The sequence below is a fragment of the Battus philenor genome, unplaced genomic scaffold (genome assembly GCF_028537555.1).
Source record: "Battus philenor isolate CCGP_79_NKW_IND1 unplaced genomic scaffold, ilBatPhil1.0.hap1 SCAF_13, whole genome shotgun sequence".
Taxonomy (NCBI): Eukaryota; Metazoa; Arthropoda; class Insecta; order Lepidoptera; family Papilionidae; genus Battus; species Battus philenor.
In genome coordinates this window covers 7686391-7706494 of record NW_027181675.1, presented here as the reverse complement: position 1 = coordinate 7706494, position 20104 = coordinate 7686391, and the positions used below count along the sequence as shown (strand labels likewise).

General features: G+C 32.8%; 4 protein-coding genes across 5 annotated transcripts; 2 read left to right on the top strand and 2 right to left on the bottom strand.

The window, feature by feature from the left end:
- Positions 1-1762: 1762 nt before the first annotated feature.
- On the bottom strand, positions 1763-12331 carry LOC137933146 (tripartite motif-containing protein 2-like). The gene is made up of 12 exons (XM_068776954.1): positions 11872-12331; positions 9837-9946; positions 8775-9412; positions 7712-7952; positions 6771-6933; positions 5970-6146; positions 5778-5881; positions 5620-5705; positions 5252-5410; positions 4068-4200; positions 3190-3436; positions 1763-2645 (listed from the first exon to the last, which is right to left on the bottom strand). Exons 1-11 carry the CDS (start codon positions 11889-11891, stop codon positions 3192-3194), a joined length of 2076 nt encoding a protein of 691 aa, XP_068633055.1. The 5' UTR covers positions 11892-12331; the 3' UTR covers positions 1763-2645; positions 3190-3191.
- A 641-nt stretch (positions 12332-12972) lies between these two features.
- Positions 12973-15196, top strand: LOC137933147 (cytochrome P450 CYP12A2-like). The gene is made up of 6 exons (XM_068776955.1): positions 12973-13105; positions 13210-13346; positions 13408-13520; positions 14209-14325; positions 14553-14828; positions 14937-15196. The coding sequence occupies exons 1-6, from the start codon at positions 13021-13023 to the stop codon at positions 15121-15123; spliced, it is 915 nt and encodes a 304-aa protein (XP_068633056.1). The 5' UTR covers positions 12973-13020; the 3' UTR covers positions 15124-15196.
- On the top strand, positions 15181-17073 carry LOC137933145 (probable cytochrome P450 49a1). The gene is made up of 2 exons (XM_068776953.1): positions 15181-15532; positions 16361-17073. The coding sequence occupies exons 1-2, from the start codon at positions 15242-15244 to the stop codon at positions 16682-16684; spliced, it is 615 nt and encodes a 204-aa protein (XP_068633054.1). The 5' UTR covers positions 15181-15241; the 3' UTR covers positions 16685-17073.
- Positions 16064-19623, bottom strand: Mettl2 (methyltransferase-like protein). Of its 2 annotated transcripts, none has more exons than XM_068776951.1 (4): positions 19437-19623; positions 19052-19204; positions 17572-17985; positions 16064-17081 (listed from the first exon to the last, which is right to left on the bottom strand). In XM_068776951.1, exons 1-4 carry the CDS (start codon positions 19514-19516, stop codon positions 16769-16771), a joined length of 960 nt encoding a protein of 319 aa, XP_068633052.1. In that variant the 5' UTR covers positions 19517-19623; the 3' UTR covers positions 16064-16768. The 2 variants fall into 2 exon arrangements, with proteins under 2 accessions (XP_068633052.1, XP_068633051.1); XM_068776950.1 differs by having other exon boundaries at positions 19283-19467.
- Positions 19624-20104: the final 481 nt, after the last annotated feature.

Below are 20104 nucleotides of genomic sequence, written 5' to 3'. Positions count from 1 at the left end.
CCTGGCACACGTCGTACTAATTATAATTTCGGACATACTTAAATGCAAAAGCAAATCGTTTTGTATTGCAAATTGTCCTCTCCACCCTACGAAAGAGCTAGGCTTAATGATCGGTACATAGAATGTTTACCGATTATTCACAACTGTACTTAAACTTTACAACAGATTAAAACATTAAATAAAAATATGTTATAAACCAAAGCGCTAGGATTTGTTTGCTTCGATAGACAATTTTTGGTTTAATATGTAAATACTATATTCACCGGACAGAGATGAAGCTCTTTCGATATCACTTTTGTAAGCAAGTGGAAGGGACAGGTGATTGTGGGCAACAACAATTGCAAAGATATTTATAGACGTGTTTAGATGAGTACTCTTTTAAAAGTTATGTAAGTAGTTATTTCCTATTTTTTTTAAATTTTGTCTGAGGAACAGAACGTCAAGCAGGAATCTAATATGTACCCGTAAGGTGAAGAGGAACAATCGACAAGAACCCGTCCGTATACTGACAACAATGGAAATATACAGGCGTTTTACCACCATGTAAACGCACCCTTACTACTTTATCACTATCCAAAGATAAATTATGCATTAGTCACGACTATCCGGCGAATACAGTATAGTTATTGTAAAAGGAAAATGTATTCTGGAACAATGTCAAAGTTAATGATATGTCTATATCCACTCTAGTCACCTAATGGTTATTACTGGTGGATACTGTACATCTGTATTGTCATAATAGTTATTATATCACATTCAAGCTAAACAGTAACAATCTATGATAAATCGCTGTTTTACTTAATCTAAAGATCTACGAAAGTGATTTGAAATTTTATACGAATCAACTGCTCCACTTTATGCATAGAATTGACAAATAACTATTTCTCTATATTCAAATATATAGCGTTAACTTATTATGCTATGTATTTGCATATATCAACTCTATGCTACACATCGGTTTTGTTTAACTGTATCATAATGGAACTTTTTCTTGTGATATGAGTTTTCATTGAGCAATCACTTTAACACAAGTGTAGACTATTGTGTGACGCCGTCGAAATAGTCTTGAACACTAAATAACTGGTAAAATTGACGAGTCTATAGAAAGTTAAGCATTATTTAAAAAAAATTCTGACGATTAAAGGAGTGAAAACATATTTTTCTTCAACAAAGCATGATTGTGCATTGGTTGCCAACGTTTTTATTTGTATGCCTTGTTTTGATGAAAAAATGTGCAAGTATCTGATTCGGCTGCATATTTAACTAAAGTCTTAGTTACAATAATTTTGTTCACTTTGGAACTTATATCGTGTGTACGTCAGGCGAAGAATGCCCGAAGAACCTAATTTGATAGACTAGAATTAAATTGTTCTACATTCTTGGTACAAAATGGTGTTTTGAATGAAAACGATCAAACAAGAAACTTCTGAGTTATTTACTTTTTTTAGTATTTATTTTCTTAAAAAAACCTTTAAACAAAAAGAGGATTTTTAAGCAATTTTACTGTTCCTTTTTGTACCTTTATATGGTATTGATTAATTTAATCTGAGTATATTTAATAACATTTAAGTGTTAAGCATTATGGAACACATTTTGTAAACACAAAAAATCAATAATTTTTCACAAATCAAATGTAAAGATTAACGTTTGAAAACTATTTTATACAGAAAAATTTTGGTAGACAGATAGCTTGCGTAATACTTGTGAGATAAGACTACAAATCAAACCTGCTTTGTTTAGAGAACTCAAAAATAGTTTATTTTGTTAATTTATCTTTTAGTAACTTATGAACCTGTCCTGATAATTTTAAACAAACAATAACCTTATTCAAATATGCATCCGATCATAATGGTTGGTAATGCGATAAGAAGTCAACTACTCTAATATTCTAAAAGGATCGGTAAATTATTTCTTACATTAATATTGTTCAATAAATACTGTCTCAAGTCATTGTCATGTTAGTGATGTGCTCTCTGTTAGTTGTAACAAAAAATATACCATTATTGATATTTCCACCAAATTACCCTGTGTTAGGTACGCCAATATGTCCAAATATCCACATCTGAGATTAATGCCTCGAATGAAAAGCACATGTTTATGACACATTTATTTGTCATCGATATATAAATAGTTCAAGACAACGATCTCAGAATTACTTGAATATTTTAGGTTTATGTTTGAGTTAAAACTTAATATGATAATATAAATGCAATCAGCACAGACTAGCTGAGAAAAACAACTGCAATCGTTAAGAAAAAAAACCTTCGACTGTAGTGCTGTCGAATAATGACATTAACTAATGCAAAACGAATATATAAAAGAAGAAACACACAATAAACTCAAAATCAGTCGCAAATTTTATCAAAAGTGCCCGACGCAGAGTATACTCAGACGACGAGTTGTAAAAAAAAATATCGTAATATTAAGCCGCTTATAAACAAAATAAATACTGTAAGTACTACGAATATCGTAAAAGAAATACAGCCGACGACGCGCTGCCGTCGACTTCACTTTGGTACGAGTAGTCCCGGTGCAGTCCGCGAGTATGGCCAACTTCGATTCTCAGTTACAATATTGGACTAGCATGAAATTCGTTAATTCGTCAGGTTTCTGTTCTAATCCTCTTCATTCAGCGCCACACGGATCTGGAAAAATGGTTTTAATAGAGAACTTGCACAGAAATTTGAAAGAGTTGTTATTTAAACTTCTTTTGTTCTAGCCCTTATTACTTGCTTGCTTACTTTTAAAATGAATATAATGTATATTTACTGCATAATCATCATCACCATTTTAGCCGTTGGACGTCCACTAACGATTTCCAATATGATCAGATTAAAGCGGCCAGTGTGTTTGGCCCGGTGTAAGGTACGGTAGTTATCATAAGTCCCTTTTCATTCCAACACCTATTAATGCATATTGTATGTATCAAGAAGACGCCGGCATATAAGTTAACAAATTGTTGATTTACCATATAATTTATGATTCGATTAATTACGAAAGAGGTAGGTGTATGGCGTAATTAATAAAAAATGCATTAATGCTTAGTTGCTTTAAGTGGTTAGAACCGAAAACTATGTTGAACTAACAGTTTTGTGGGTTGGTGATAAACTTTTTTTCCGCACTGTGGCGTTAAGAATTACCAAAGTTGTACTATCCGTATCTTTGTTTTTGTATGTATGTATTACTCACGTTCACCAGTAGGCGTGTAGACGCAGGCAGTCTCCGGCTAGGTCTGCGAGCAGCGCGCGCCGCTTGGGCAGTAATGCCAGGCCTGCGACCCGCCGCGGCCGGCGCTCGGCAAGCTCGCAGGCCGCCACCACGCGCCCGCCTGCCTCTAGCGCCAGCAGCGCGGGCCGCCCCCGCACCGCGCGCGTGCACACGATCAGGCACTCGCCCTCGCTCACCTCCAACGCAACGCCGCCGTAACCGCCTCGTCCTGAAATTACCAACCATACATTTTATCCAATTGTGTCACACGTGCATTCAAGCTGTTCAGATCTCATTACTTAAAAAACCTTTTGTATTCAAATGACAAGTGAAGGTGCGTTAATGATTTTCGAAGTTGAGTTCTTAGATATTTATTGTTCCTTTTTTGACGTAAATAATACATTTTCTAATAGGTAGAATAGAACTTTAAATTTAAATGTAATTATACATTCTTTTTTAGACGATGAACGCCCACTGTAAGGTATAGACCTCCGCCAAAGATCGACACGATGAAGTCTTGCGCTGCCCGCATCCACTGAATACCTTTAACTATATCGTCGGTACACTTAGTGGGGCCTAGCCACATTACGTCTACCGAAAGCTTCCTCTATAATATAGCAGATCCTCTGCTGAAGCTCTAGAAGAAAAGGCTAAGAAGAACAAACTTGATACATTTGATATGTAAGTATCAACGTCACAGGTTCCCAGACTTACCAGACTTACCAGACCAAGTTTGCTGCAAAAGAACTCTTGCAACTACATCTGTACCATTTTTTATGGGCCGCATATATATTGGCGCTTTATATACACGATGCATGCTAGCAAGTGTATCACCACGAACTATTTATAACAACAATTACCTTTGGGCACTGGCGCTAAAGTATTTTGCAGGTTCCCTTCGTTGTCGTAAATCCGAACGGCGACGTCTGCTATGATAATCATATCTTGAGATAGAGCTAGTCCTCCTACAAGCCCCAAGCTTCCGTTGCCGATCTGAAGTGACAAATATTAAGTTATTAAGTAATCTAAGATATCCACAGTTTTAATCCAGCGAATAAAATTTGCTGTTTATACAAAAAACAAAATTTTAAAAATCGTTATATATATTTACACCACTTTGATTATTGTAATTATGGGAACCTTTCGAATATTAAGATTAGCGCAAAAATTGGAAAAGGTCTGACCAATATTTCTATTAAACATTTTAGTTAAGGCGTTAAGGAAGGTTTTAGAGATTTTTTGGAAGGTATGAGGATTTTTCTTACCTGAATGGTACTGCTGTTCAAGTGGCATTTGCGGATTCCGCGGTAAAAACCTCTTTTAGGTTAGCGAAGCTCAGGGGCACTCTGGGAAGCCCGAGGCACGAGCCTCTGCATACTACAATATCACCGGAATACGATACCGCCGAGCTTTTAGGTAGCTCAGGTCGGTGTCCTACAGAGTGACTGGGCCCGTGGGTAACTCAGCCAGAACTCTTACTCGTCCATAATCCCTATTTAACGTTCCGACTCAAGGACCCCCGTGAGGGCTGAACCTTGATTTGGTCAGTTAGTATAACCTGGCCAACATTATTACAACTTCGTAAAGCGTTAGTGCTGGGAAAAAGTTGCAGAGGAAACTCCAGCAACGCTTCCATCTAGAATGACCGGGGGTTGGCGTCCCCGACTATAGGAAGAAAAATTTAAAAATATAAAATAGAAAAAAATAAAACTATCTTCTTCTATACAGTCTAAACCAGTGTTTCCCATAGTGGGGCACACATCCCATATGAGGGGCAATTTGATTGTTAACGGGGGCAATTCGAAAATAGACTCGAAACGCCTATAACCCTTTCGCTTTGCTATATAGAAATGATGTATGCTACTAGAAATACTTGAGTGGGGCATGGCGCAAAAAAGGTTGGGAAACATTGGTCTAAACAATAAAACAGCAGGCTTTAGTGAAAATTTTGACGTCAATTAAAACCTTAATGGAACACAGACTACACAGTAAATAATCTTTGTTTATTATTATATTTAAAAAATGAAGATGTGTGAGGTGTTACCTCGCGCTCGATGTTGCCGTGCGCGTCGAACACGAACACAGCGCGTGCGCCGTTGTCAGCGACGGCCAAACGACGCGAGGTCACGTCGGCCGCCACGCACACGGGCTCTACCAGCCGATCCGAACGCACCGTGCGTACTGTCGACCCGTCCACGCTCACCTGATACGTAATATCCATCACCATGTCAGCTGATAAAAGCCTGCTGCAAGACATAGGCGTACACAAAGATGTCCAGTCTTACACTGCCCGCATCCAACAACATAATAAATCGGCCAAATTCTACTGCTTTTTAAAACAATCGAATTGTATTGTTACATATAACACCTATATATATTATAACGATACAGTTTTCATAATTGAATGCATACCTCAGTTAAAGTCCGAGTTCGCCAGTTAACCGCAACGACACCCTCCGCTGTCACCGCGATACCAGTACAGCTTCTGCCCGCCAAACCTATTATAAGAAATTGTAGGTAAAACAATCTCATCCGAGGCACGTATTCTGTATCATGAAAAATTAAACTACCTTCATTAACGATATGAGTTTTAAACGCAAAAGTCTCATCGTCTAGCACCTTCACTCTCGAATTGCCAGCATCGAGAACATAAATTTCACGGCGCTTGGGGCATCTGGAATATTTTTTTAAATAATTAAGTTGTAGTCCTATTAATATTTTCATGTGAATGAATGGCGAATTTTGGTTTTTATTAAATTTACCTTGCAACAGCTACAGGCTGACTAAGTTGCTCCTTGCCTGTCCCACGGGAACCCCAGACAAGGAGAGGCGCGGCAGCTGGCAACACTTGGGCGCGCAGTGGGGAATCCCGCACAGCGCGGGAGAACACAAGCACGCGCACGCAAATGGCACCAGCACTCCAGGGCCGCATTGTGATCCTGAAATATTAACAAGTAACTGTTTTTTAACTTATTATCAATACATTATAAACTCGTATACAGCTAAATACCTTTTCTTTTTAACGTGTAACGTAAGAAAACATTTGCAGTTAGTCAGATACAAAATATTTAACATAACCAAAAACGTTACCTAAAAACCATGTCTCGTACAACTGTCGTTTTATATATTTTTCTTCTTATTTTCTTAACAATATGGTAACTTTTCTCCGAATCAATTATTGCTCTTATTGTGGCTTACATCAAACACAAGCTTTTTTATAAGTTATGAAACGTCGTAGTCTTCAAAAAAAAAAGCTAAATTGTAAGCTGGTATGTTAAATTTATACAGCCAAGAATGTAATCTTTCGTTACAGTGATATTAGATTTATGATAGATATATTATAGTAAAATGAACACTTTTCGTAAAATCGTTTATGTAAGTAATTAAACATATGCATTCTATTTTTAAAGCACGTTTAAAATATTCAAAAATCTCGTACTCGGATATTTCCACATTAGATTGATTGTACATTTTGTCTAGTGTAACTTGACGGTACGAAGCTTGTAGGGTAAGGTAGTTACCTATAGGAATATTTCGTTCGTGTACACATTGACGTGTGGTACCTGTACATTCCGGAGTCGAGATCGGCTACGGCGCAGGGAAGCGGCGCGTCGTCGAGCGTGGCCGCGGCGCTCACGGGGTCCCCGCCAGTGCTGCGCGGCTCGCCGTGGTAATCCACGGTGCGCAGTACCACAGCCACCTCCAGCCCGCACACGCATGTTGATTCTACATTATTTGTACCATCATCAGCCTACATTCATCCCATGCTGGACATTAGGCCCTTCAGCGTATGCGGTTGTAACATTTGTTTGCCGCAACAAGGCGCATGTCAGTGTCGGGAACGAATTTTTTAAAATTTTATTGTTTATAATTTGATTGACGGGCATTTCCGGTGGTTCATTGCAACCTTTTATTTCATACTGTTGAGATCGTCTTCGTTGACAATGTTAATAAAGTTTCCAAAACCAATTTAAGAAAGAAGCTATTTTATTTATTATTTTATTACGTGATTTATCCATCTACTGTTTCGATACTATGATTGTTTGAAAGGATCATGGAGCATCGTATGATGGGACCGCCCATTGTACTACTTTGCTATTATGCACTTATGTATATATTTTAGCGTGTTATAAAGAATATTAACTAAATAACTAACTTCATATTTTAATGATTGAAAATTTGTGACAACCCGAGCTGCAAAATCAAAGAATTTTGTTGCAGCAGGTCGAGGAAACGTCTGGAAAGTTTACAACTGAAAGTTTACTGTAGATTTTTGTTACGAAACGACTGTCTACGAAAATAGACTTACGTTCGTGGGAGCCGGCGTAATGTGTTTGAAGATTTGATTAAATTAGTATCCCGGTGATGAAAGTTTGCATTCACGTATTCAAAAAAATACCAAGCCTATGTAATTTTATAACAAACATAATTTTTAATAAAACAAAAATAAACTTTCTTATGAGACAGTATTAAGATTTATGTTGAAATTTATTTAAGACCTTACCTAATTGCAATGTACATAGTCCAGGGAATGTAGTACTTGTTCGCACTCGTCCAAGTTCAGCTAAGGCCTCGACGAATCTTTGCTGTGCGTCGTTATGCGCGAAGTCGACCGCTAGAAAGGCGTTCTCCCTGGGCTCGGCCAATGCGGCGGCGTCACCAAGCCGTGCACCCAACGCTGCAGCGCGGCTGCTTACCTCGCGAACCTCCACCTGTTGCTGGAGACCCGAACACTCTGCCTCCACCTACACAACAACGGAACGTTCGTGGTCTTTCAATCGCGTCACTTTTTCGAACACGAAGAAACTATAGCCGATAGACGCCCATTATAAGGCATGAAAAGTTGTAACATGTAACAATATATTCTATTACAAAATTTAGAAAAAAAAATGCGTTGAATATCCATTGTAACCGTTTCTGTTAACATTCATGCCTAAAGTTCAAAACGAGTATAATTTCATTTAAAGAAACCATTAAAGTTTAACCTAGTTCACTGTATATTTTTGAAAGAGACATTACACTATTGCAAAGAACAACTTTTGTCGAAGAGGACGGAAGTTAAAAGTTTTAAATGAAAATCATCACTTTATTATTAATAAATAAAGAACTTATTTTTAACGTCCAACAGATGAATAAAATAATCTGTGTATTAAAACTTTTTTTTATTATTAACATAAAATGAATATGGGATTTTACTAACTACCTTTTAATTATTTAAATATTACGTTCATCGTGTAAATTAAAAGTTTTTGTAAAGAACTTAAAACTGTGATATTAGTCGCTTCACCATAAAAAAACCTGACTAAAAATTCATAATAAACTGAAAGTAAAATAATATCAAAAACAGTACAAATCGTTTAAATATGAATTAAAATTCTTGATATTGTGGGACACCACTTTCGCTACTCCATTAACAAACACACGAAAGATCTATGGAAAATGTAAATAAAACATATTCAGCGACCATTATTATAATAACAGATGAGTGTAATCGGTTGTTGCGTGTAGTAATAATTTTGCAAATAATGCAAAGCAAAATTTATTTTTAAAATTAATGTTAAACTTACTTTTGACTTTTCAACATCAATTAACTTCAATTGTTCCTCGAGCAACTTCCGTTTATGCGTAGCGGCGGCAGCGGCCGCTGACTTTAGCTCGCTGTGGCGTTTGTCAAGCGCTGCCTTTAGCTCTGCGAAATGTCTGTCTATAGCTTCCTCGGCTGCGGTAGCAGCTGCTTCAAGCCTTCTTAATTCACTGGCTACAGCCTCCCTAGCCGAACCTAGCTTACTAAGACATTCATTGGCTCTATACAACAATATCTCCGACATCCTTTTTAAAGCAATAGAGAATGGCACTACGGTATGATCACAGGGTGTGTCACTATGAGGCCCGTCGGCGCAATGCCGACAGAATACACAATCGCAAGTTTCGCAAAATAAAAGTTCTCTGCCTGGATGAGAACTGCACTGGGGTATCACTTCTCTTCTTTGCCTTGCCATTAAATCAAGCAACTGGTTGACAAGAAAGGAAGGCGGTAACGCTGGCACTCCACCCCGGGGTATTGTTATCAATTCGCGGCATATCGGGCATCGAAAACTTCCTGCGTCCCGAGTTTGAGAAGCAGCTATTCGAGTGAGGCAATGCAAGCATACTGTGTGAGAACATGGCAAAAGCTTTGGAGTATGTTCCCCACCATCATATGTGCCTGAAAAGAAGGTACAAGACACTTTAATTTTATACACAAAAAAGTAAACCTTTAAAAATTAACCACAATAACTCTTATAATAAATTGCACAGTCATGTATGTATTCAGTCCTTAAATATTGTTACTGGCACAAAACAAAATTTAAAAATTAATTTCTATTTATATTTTTAATAATATGGAGCCATTATTTATGATGGGTCAGAAACTTTAAAGAGTACTGACTAGCAGTAATGGCTTTACAATATTGTGTTTGACCTCATTAAAATTTCTTTAAGTTTTACAGGTATCTACATTTGTGATTGTATTTAAGGATCAATTACATAAAATAACAAAGTGTAATTTAATTCACACCACTTATTTCGTCCATGATTGTAAATTAAGTGTCTGTGACAAAAGGTATTGCAAATAAAAATAGTGTACTAACATAGACATGTGCCGCATGTAAGGAAGCTCTCATTAAAGTCTTCATAGTTGATGGAGACGGTCTCGACGAGCGTTGAGCTCATGCTCGCCATCCCGACGCCCAGCCGCGAGCTGGTAATAGTATTATATATTAAGGTGATAAGCACACAACCAATACACTGTGATAAACAAATAATGTGTGTTAAAAATAAAGCAAATATGATTGTCCATAGTAATATAATTACTAATTATATTAATTGAGGTATAGTACCAAGCAATTGATTTGGCACATAATGGAGAACAGGTTAACTCAGCAAAGATTGGCTTGGATTGCCTGGGCACAATTTTGTAGTTGTTTTTAACATACATTCCTTCAATAGCTTGGTGTGTGTGCAAAGTTGTGAAATCTGTGATTATAAAAGGTTAATATCTTTGATGTGCCAAATGTGTGTTCAAATGCTTGACACTATAATAGTGTTTTTTACAAAAATATAAATAGCAATATAGAAATGCTAGGATAATTTTAAAATCTGTAATAAAATTATAGCAAAGATGAAAGATATTAAGTGGTAATAACAATTGAATGTTATGTGAATTGTGTTAATTGCTCTAACCTGTATAGAGTCAGTAGAGATAATGTGTACAGAGCACTGAGTGGTGAACCACCAATCAATGCAGATTGTTCACATTATTGCCTTCAATTAAATGATGTTTGAAATATATTTGTCATGCCACATTTTTACAATTGAAACATATTTGCACATACTTTATAAAGGCTTTACTAATAATTAAAAATGGTGTTGGGTTATAGGCATAAAAGCTATAAAGTGATAAACGTATAGTTCATTTGCTGTCAATTAATGTAAGGTACAATTTATTTTAAAATAAACAGTATCAGAAATAATGAAACATGATAATAATATAGAAGGAAAAAGCATGTTTAAGATTTGGATTACTACATATAAGATTAATTATCTTATAATGCATTGAGGTTATTTGTTTATCCCTTTTCAATAGAATTTCCGAGTGATCACTTTACACAAGGAATCTTTTAATAATTTATATTAATCAGGTAGGAAACCTTTAAAGCTTTTTGGTGACAAATGACCTATACATTACCGCTTTAAAGCTTTTTGGTGACAAATGACCTATACATTACCACTTTAAATCTTTTTCACTTATAAACTATCACATTGTGTATATACCCCCATTTTATTCAAATGATTTGAGCACATGCATTATGAAGAAGAATTTACTACAAAGAAGCTTGTACAAGACATTAATATACAGTGGACAAGTTACCAACAAAAAAGTATTTAGAGAAATCTACACAATGATTATATGCATAAGCAATAAGCTACTAGATTGTTAAAGCTTCACTTTTTAATTCATTAAAATGATACAAGATATTTAATTATAAATAATTTGGAAAACATTTCAACATAAATATGAAGATATTATACATAATATAAAAAATTGAGGTATTTTTCTTACATTTTGGGTAACAAACTTTGATATTAAAAATAATATTTAAATCACTTGTCCAATATACTTATTAGGTGCATAGAAGAATATTATTCACTAGTGTCAAAGTATAAATGTGTTTTAGTTAATCTTTTAATTATTCACTATTAATAAAAATATGTAAAATTAAATAATATTATTATTACCTTAAGTTGAAAAAAGGAATAGTGCAATGAATAAGCTTGTCTTATAATGTGCTCCACATATCTCTTCATGTTACAGGTGATACTCTAAAGTTTGTCAAACAAACAACCATGGCACAGTTCATTGACCTGTACAGTTATCTTTTCTATTTGTATTCTCTAACAAGGCCTGCATGTTACACAAGCAATTAACTGCTTTTTTTTGGAAACTACTTAAGTATTAATATTTTAAGTTTTAACTCTAATTTGTTTAGCTTTTATATGAATACTTATTAAAGGTATGTATTTGAATACAATGAAAAATATCTAGCTTTAAATGTAAAGCAATTACGCAGAATAAACAGGCATTACAGCAATTGTTAAATGTAAGATAATATTATAAATACTTACAGAAATGAGCAACAATACATGGACGTAAATTCCGAAACAAGGTTTTGCTATACACATAAAATTTATTCCATTTTATATTACACGTATAAAACAGAAGCAGATCTTTCCTATTTTAGTAGTAAATATTATTGCGGTTTTGAGCTGATTATAATGAACATTTTTTTGTTATGAAGATTGGGGGTACTATTACTTATAAAACTCCCTAAGAGAAACGTACTAAATCTTTAATAAACTCTTATTTAACCTGTTCAAAAATGTTAAGCAGTTATAACAATAATTTGAAACAAATTGCTCTTTCGTAATCGATCGATATTATAAGAAAACTAAGCTCATGACAAAGAAATATCAACTATAATTATTAACCCGCAACTTTGTGACATAATTAACACACGAACATTATTGGAACATTACAGGACTTCGCTAGTTTTCATTTTAGTTATTCTATATTTGGACAGGCTTTGCTCCCAAATATTTATCAAAACTATTCTTGTGTCAACCATTAACCTCCACAAAACAAATGTCAACTGTCAAAAGAGCTACAAAAAACATTTACATTAGGATATACACTTTTCTGAACCTAATACGTAATTAAATTTGTCTGAATATTTTTTTCTTTTTCTCCTTAATCATCACATTCTATTATAATTTATTTTAGATTTAAACCATATCCTTTAATAAGATAAAATAGTTGTTATGTACATTATTAAAGCAGTCTATTAATCAACGATAGTTTTTTTTTATTTGACGGAAATATATATGGTAGTTGTATTTTAATAATATCGAGATTTTTTTAACATCGATTAAAGCTCATTCTATCCCTACAATAAGATAGCATCACTTCTACACAAATATCTATCGATATGAGTAACTGAAGGTCACATAAATAAAACTATTTTTGGACATTATTACCAGTGTTGATTTGATACGGAAAGATATAGTCGGTTATTTATATATCTTAATTTATTGAAAATGTTTAAAATAGCTAAACAAGTAACACGTATAGTACATACTTCCGCTGCGGCGGCTACTAAAAGAGAATATGGGTAAAATAAGTTCTAGATTTACCAATTACTTTGTTTACCTATATGTAAGATAATATTTAACATTTATTTATTTAGTTTTTATTTCAGAAACTATACAAGCACTAAGATGGTACCAAAATCGTTAGAGTCCATGCCAGGATTGTCATCTCTGCCGTTTTTGGGTCCAATGCATCATTTTTTGCCCATAATAGGTTCTTATAATGTCTAATATTGTTACTAAGTAATACTGGTTTATGTTATTATAAATTAAATATCGTAATTTTGTTCAATTTCTCATTTTTGGATATTATTTCAGGTTCTATTGGACCATCAGCAAATTTTTATGATTTATCTCAACATTTGTATAAAAATTTTGGAAACGTCGTTAAGCTTGACGGTATTTTTGCCAGAGCCAGTATGGTTCTTTTATTTAGACCTGAAGATTTTGAACAGGTAAATGCTAATTGTAAGTAAAGTTTAAGTATAACTAATTTTGAATGTTTTATTCTTATAGGTTTATAGAGCAGAGGAAGCCTCGCCGTTACGTCCAGGATTTGAAACCATAACATACTATCAAGAAGAATTAAGGAAAGATAGATATAATGGAGTTTTTGGATTAACATCTGCGTATGTTCTGTGTATTACATTGTGGAAACTTATATTTCTATGTATTTTGTTTTGGTATAAATGGAGGTCTATCGTCATCATTTTAGTACTGTCGCTAGTAAGAACGTGTGATCTTTTATAACTTTTATTATATATAGGTATAAGATATAACAATAATTATTGTTAATAGTATCAACAACATACACACTCTTTATTTGTATAGATGGGTGTAAGCTTTTCTCTCAAATTGTTCTGAAGTAATTTCAGTTAGTATTCATATCAGCGTATTTATTAATTTCTTCAATATTTGAATCATAATATCTCTATAGCCACCAAAACAGTGCTGTCACGCCTCAAAAGAAACTGCCTATATCGAAGTTTAAATCACCAGTTAATTTAAAAAAAAATTGCATTGATGTTCTGGTTCAAAGAAATCATACTGAAAACGTGATTATTTCATACCTTATGGTGATGAAGGCAGATTTGGTGTGGGTAGATTGTATGGTAAAATGTATGAGAAGGGACAGTAATATCACTTTGTATATATCGAAATCTAGTAATCCGTCGATTACGCAGATGTCGTGGGCTCGTTGCATGTACTATATTTTATAAAATTATTAGTCTATTTAAAATAAAAAAAAAACTATAGTTATTTTTTTCTTAGTTAAGTGCTTCGACCAATAATTAATGTTATAAATTTTATTTCTAGTCAAGGACAAAAATGGCGTGATTTTCGAACAAAAGTTAATCCAATTTTGTTAAAACCTAAAATAGTAAAACAGTACACGCCAGCCTTAAATGAAATTTCTAAAGAAATGATAGAAAGGTAAGTTAGAGGACAAGTCCTAATAATTGAAATAAACAAAAGGAGAATAAAAATTGTTTTGTTTTTAAAATTACATTATTTAATGATTAGGTTGTCTTCGTTGTCAGTACAACCGGAGGCAAACATATAATCCATAGCTATACGCTACAGAAATTATGAACAACTTAAGTGTTTTGTTCGCAGTGCAATACGATTGCGCTTTTTCTAGATGAGTGTATTAATTTCAGGTTGATTAAACTAAAAGATAATGAAGGGTACCTGCAACAGAATCTCGACACAGAAATAACGAAATGGTCTTTAGAATCAGTGGCCTACGTCGGCTTGGGAACGAGGCTTGGATGTCTGCGAGACGATCAGGATGGTCAAAATGCTGAGATTTTAATTAAGTGCGCTCGAGATATTATGGATCTCGCCTTTAAAATTGAATTTTTCCCGACCCCATGGCGATATTTCGAAACGCCAAATTTAAAGAAAATGATAAAAACTTTAGACTTGCAATGGGAGTAAGTAGAACAGTTATTTTTAAAACTTTTGGTATGTTTTACGAAATTAGCTAAGTAAATGTAAAAGTTTTACTATGAATATCATTCCTTCACGGTTTTACATTTAAGAGTTAGCGAGAGTTACATTAAAGAGGCGAAGAGGAGAATAGAAAATCGTGAACATGACGTTGCAGATGAAGACAAAAGCATCATAGAGAAACTATTAGCAATTGATGAAAAAGTTGCCATTTTGATGGCGAATGAAATGTTATTAGCCGGTGTTGATACAGTAAGAACTAAATCATTTAATTTATGAAAGGCGTTTATTTATTTAAAAGCATAATCTTTGTTTTGTTATACTTTTAATGACAGGATAGATTCTTTCACAGAAAAACAGAAAGATATAGTATATTTTTGTGAAAATACAGAGAGAAATGGGTTGCGCAAATTTCCCAAGAAAATTAAAATTGCACCTAAAGTTACTAAGTAAATCAGGTATAAAAATAATATTACAGGTGACTTTTACGACTATTAGTCTGCTTTATAATTTGGCCACTAATCCACAAGTGCAAGAAAAATTACGTATGGAGTTGCAGTCGGAACAACCCAATCAGTATCTAAAAGCATGTATAAAAGAATCATTAAGGTTATATACAATATTACCTGCGAACTTACGAAGGACTACTAAGGAACACATTGTCGCCGGCTATCTGATTCCAAAAGGGGTAAGCATGGATTATCGTTGAAAAAAAAATATTTATTACTTTTTAGTTAGCCAGGCACAAATTTCATAATAAACACGTTTATAATAAACATTTATCCGGTAAAAACCGTTTTATATGAAATTTGTTAATATTGCATGTTGCAGTATTTGCCAATATCTTTTGAAAAAAGACTGCGTATTTTTCAGGTCCAGCCAAATCTGGAATTTTCATTATATGATAAATGAAAGAAATTCGTTGCAATTGACAATTTTTGAGTTGCAACTGGCTAACCGAAAAGTATCCATTGGTTATTTTTACCTGACATTTTTCCAAAAATAATTATTTAATTACACATGTGTATATTTGCAACCATGTCATGTTCACCATACATGATTTGATTGCGTTTTATCTCATTATCGCTGATTTCCTTTAGATATTTTTTTAATATTGCAAGATAAAATTAAAAAAAATACTTATAATTTCACCACCCTTAAAATTTATTAGAAGACTGTGCTGAATCTAGTTAATTTTTATTGTAGTTCAGGTTAATTAAATAAAACGACAAATTGCACAACTACGACTGCATGTGCAGAAGTGGCTATATATTGGTCCTTTTCTTACTTTCATACATATTGAGTGGTATTATCTGAATTTAAACTTTACAGATTTCACAGTTTTATCGAATTCAGGAACAATATCTATTTTTAGCTTGTGAATTCTTGAGATGAGAAGTATGTATATCCTTAGGATTCTTAAGAAAGATTTTATTTTGTTTTTATTTGACCATGTTCATAAATTTTCAATTTTTAATAAGAAACACTATGAATTAGCATAGTTATACCATTGCAGATTGATGTCATATCTCCTAATGAGTTTTTATCAAAATCAGAAGAAAATTATCCAGAACCTATGAAATATTTACCAGATAGGTGGTTGGTCGATAAATCAGATCCCTTACATTATGGAAAAGCTCATCCAATGACCACTCTACCTTTTGGATTTGGAGTAAGGAGTTGTATTGGTAGAAGAATTGCAGAAATTGAGATTGAAACATTCATTAAACAATTGTTGCAAGATGTTAGAGTAACATGGGATGGTCCCAAACTCAAAGTTGTAACAAAACTTATGAATAAGCTAGAGAAACCATTTTATTTCAAATTTCAACGCATTTAACAAACTATCTTGTTAACAAATAAAATTTATTAAGCTGAAATTGATTATTTTGAAATTAGAAATCATATTTTAATGTAAAATATCTTACAGAGGTTTTCTATACTTTCCTTGTACCCATACTCTATACATAGTTAACATTTTTCCTCTATTAACTTGTAGTCTTCTATCAATCAAATTTTGTTCTTCTTTGAATCCATTAGATACAAATAAGTTTTTGACTTCTTCTTGTGTAAAAAAATATACCATAGTTTTATCACCTCGTGCATAAAAATTGTCAGAAATACACCTCCCTTTCTTAAATCTGAGTTGAGCCAGGTCATATTTTCCATAATCACGAAAGACTACTAATCCACCAGGCTTTAAAAATTTGAAGATGTTCTTAATCACTACTGCCATTCTGAAATAAAAGATAAATAAACAATTAACAATTGTTTTACTTTAAAAAGGAATAAATTAGAGACTATTAATTATAAATTCATTCAGAATTAGTTGTGAATGTTGCTGAAAATTAAAAATTTTTACTTTTATTTAATAATGTACACATAAATTAATAAACTTCAACTGGTCTGGTCTATACAGAATTCTTTAGCAAAGTGTTTAAAATTGTACACAAAATGTACAATAATTCTACATAAGTGTATGTTATGGTTAATACTTGTTTGACAAACTATAACAAAGGCTTGCCCAGAATTAATAATAATAATATATTTATTGCACATAATACAATTTTAATAACATAACTAAATAAAGTAAAAAAATACTAATAATAAATTTATATATGCACCCTAAATTTTTTTTAATGTGTATGACAAACACATATGGAGTAATAAATGTGTCATACATTTCATTACAAACAATGGAAGTAATTTTATGAACTCAATACTCACTTAGAAGGGTCAATTGCAGACAAGACAAATATTAAAACTATAATATCTATTGAATTTTCTTCAAAAGGTACCCTCCAGTCTGGGGTTGTTGCATCCAGCACAAAAACATTGCATCGGTTTTTATCATATAATTCATTTTGTTGTATAATTTGAATTGCTTTGGATGAAAAATCACAGCCATAAATAAATAGATTAGGATCTTGACTGTATTGTAAGATTGGAAAGATTGTGTTCCCAACACCACATCCTATTTCAAATATATATCGCTTACTGTTACTATCATTTTGTAATAATGTTTCAGTGCTGATATTAGTTTTTGAATCATTGTCTGGGTATACTCTTTCTGGTGCTGATAAGTTATCTGGTGCTAATTCCGGAAACTCTGTGAACAGCCAATGACGATCTTTAAAGAACCTGAAAATAAATAAAAAGCATTAATATACATTTTTGTTACTATTGTCAAGTCTTCATTGGTAATTATATATTTTTAATATGTAAAATTTAAAAGGAGTGTGAACAGAATTATTAATCAATTACTTCATACTAAAAACAGTAACACTAAAACACCATACTCTAGACTAATCCTTATATATACAACCTAGTGTATATCAAACTCTTATCTGTACATTATTTATAAGCACAAAACAGGATCATAGATAGGGTCATGCGTGAGTCATGGTATCAATGCACTGAAGACCTGCAAGTCGACCTGAACTACCAATGATCACCCAATTTTTAAAACGGACTTTGATTCATTACTTTGATGCTCAACACACAAATTCATTTTAACTCAGATTATAGGTGCTGCCATCAACAATACAATCATATCCTGTACATTAAATGCTGCACCATCTGATGTCTAAGATCAAGGCGCATTTGAATTTCTCAGACTTTTTTTCCACCTCTTCATCTTGTATGGCTAAAGCTTTCTAAAGTTGTAATGGTGTTATTAGCCAAGCAATAGTAACTAACTGTGGAGGTGGACCCTCTCTCTCTTAATGTAAAGTAAAATATATCAAATCATTTACAATAACAATATATGTGCACTTTTAGGTATTTCATTACATACATCTTATTTTTTTGTTTTTGAAAAGAAAATATTAGGCTAGAAGCTTATAGTAACTATTTTACATAAATATAAATATGGTAACATATTGGTAATGATTTAAAAAAATCAAACAAATTTCACTTTCAAATTCAGCATTTGTGTTATAAACTATTTCTCACCATCTAGCACTATCACAGAGATTGTCAATTATTTTAAAAATATTGAATAGTGCATATAGATTATTGATGTGCATAAGTTTAACATACAACCATTTGTATGTTATATATAAATTAACAATCTAAAACCATAAAGTATAAAAAATTTGGACACAAAATCTGGACACCAAACAAACAATATTAAAATGTAACTAAACAATAGCTACATCAAAAGCAATAACTTTATATATACATAAGACTAATAGTGCATTGTTACCTATTTTGATGTATATCGTAAAATGCATCCCAGTGTTTATCAGCATTTTCTTCTAAATCTTTTACACACTCTTCACTAAAACATACTTCAGAGTTATTTAAAACTTTATTTTGAGCTTCCCTTTCTTGTTCTTGGTCCCATTGTACATTATCCCTGAAATTGAATGACCTTAAATTTATTACTTTGAATGACATTTTAAGAAAGTTTTAATACAAATATAAATAGGAGTACCAAGAATTAAACAAGTACATGTATTTATGATCAATCAAGTGTCGTGTACCTCCTAGAGGTTTTTTACGATGTCTGGTTTTCTCTAATTTATTAAAATATACATCAAAATCTTTACGGTTACTAGAATATCTTTTGTATAATTTAAAAACAGTACCAAGCGTTATGCTTGAAGACTTCGTCCACATTTTCAAGGAACCTGTTGCCAAACTGCGGTCTTTTATCATTCGTGTCCATAATTTGTTCATGTGAATTTCTCAAATTCTCTTAATTATACAAATTGTAAAAATTGTCGAAACTCAACCATAACCTACAATAACACACTACAAACTTGTAGCTGTCACTTTAACGTCATTTGTCAAAAGTTGTAGTTTAAAAGTCATAGACAATTTTTCATAGTTTTTATGGCAGATACCAATATTACCCTACATCTTTTTTTTAAGATCAAGAAGGACAAAAAATTATTTAAAATAAAAATTCCGAAGTTCTTATTTAATTATACAGTTTAATTTTATTCATCTGTAAAAACTTTCCAAACTCATTGCAGTAATAATCAATTTTTTAATTTATTATCGATGTTATTTCATAAATAAACAAACTTTGGAATAAATGCCATCATTCGTATGATGGCGTTTGTTTCAAAGTTTGTTATATTTGATATTAACTGATTTATAAAGTAAATCCCAAAGTTTATTAATTTAAAGCAAAAGAAATCGGCTAACAGATAAAACAATTAAGTCTTGGTATAGTATGCTTAAGTGACTTAATATTTTTGTGTATATTCATTTATCTCAATTTCTTAATTCTCAAATAATTTGTTAATAT

Excerpts from the sequence above, each read along its gene's own strand:
- LOC137933146 (XM_068776954.1), bottom strand. The coding sequence starts at position 11,891 with ATGTATTGTTGCTCATTTCT. Across the intron at positions 9,413-9,836 it reads TACATGCGGCACATGTCTAT|GCACATATGATGGTGGGGAA; the intron begins GTTAGTACACTA and ends CCTTCTTTTCAG. Across the intron at positions 7,953-8,774 it reads TTGATGTTGAAAAGTCAAAA|GTGGAGGCAGAGTGTTCGGG; the intron begins GTAAGTTTAACA and ends GTTGTTGTGTAG.
- LOC137933145 (XM_068776953.1), top strand. The coding sequence starts at position 15,242 with ATGGGTTGCGCAAATTTCCCAAGAAAATTAAAATTGCACCTAAAGTTA. Across the intron at positions 15,533-16,360 it reads GCTATCTGATTCCAAAAGGG|ATTGATGTCATATCTCCTAA; the intron begins GTAAGCATGGAT and ends ATACCATTGCAG.
- Mettl2 (XM_068776950.1), bottom strand. The coding sequence starts at position 19,467 with ATGTGGACGAAGTCTTCAAGCATAACGCTTGGTACTGTTTTTAAATTA. Across the intron at positions 17,986-19,051 it reads TACGATATACATCAAAATAG|GTTCTTTAAAGATCGTCATT; the intron begins GTAACAATGCAC and ends ATTTATTTTCAG. Across the intron at positions 17,082-17,571 it reads TCTGCAATTGACCCTTCTAA|AATGGCAGTAGTGATTAAGA; the intron begins GTGAGTATTGAG and ends CTTTTATTTCAG.
- LOC137933147 (XM_068776955.1), top strand. The coding sequence starts at position 13,021 with ATGGTACCAAAATCGTTAGAGTCCATGCCAGGATTGTCATCTCTGCCG. Across the intron at positions 13,106-13,209 it reads TCATTTTTTGCCCATAATAG|GTTCTATTGGACCATCAGCA; the intron begins GTTCTTATAATG and ends ATATTATTTCAG. Across the intron at positions 13,521-14,208 it reads GTTTTTGGATTAACATCTGC|TCAAGGACAAAAATGGCGTG; the intron begins GTATGTTCTGTG and ends TTTTATTTCTAG.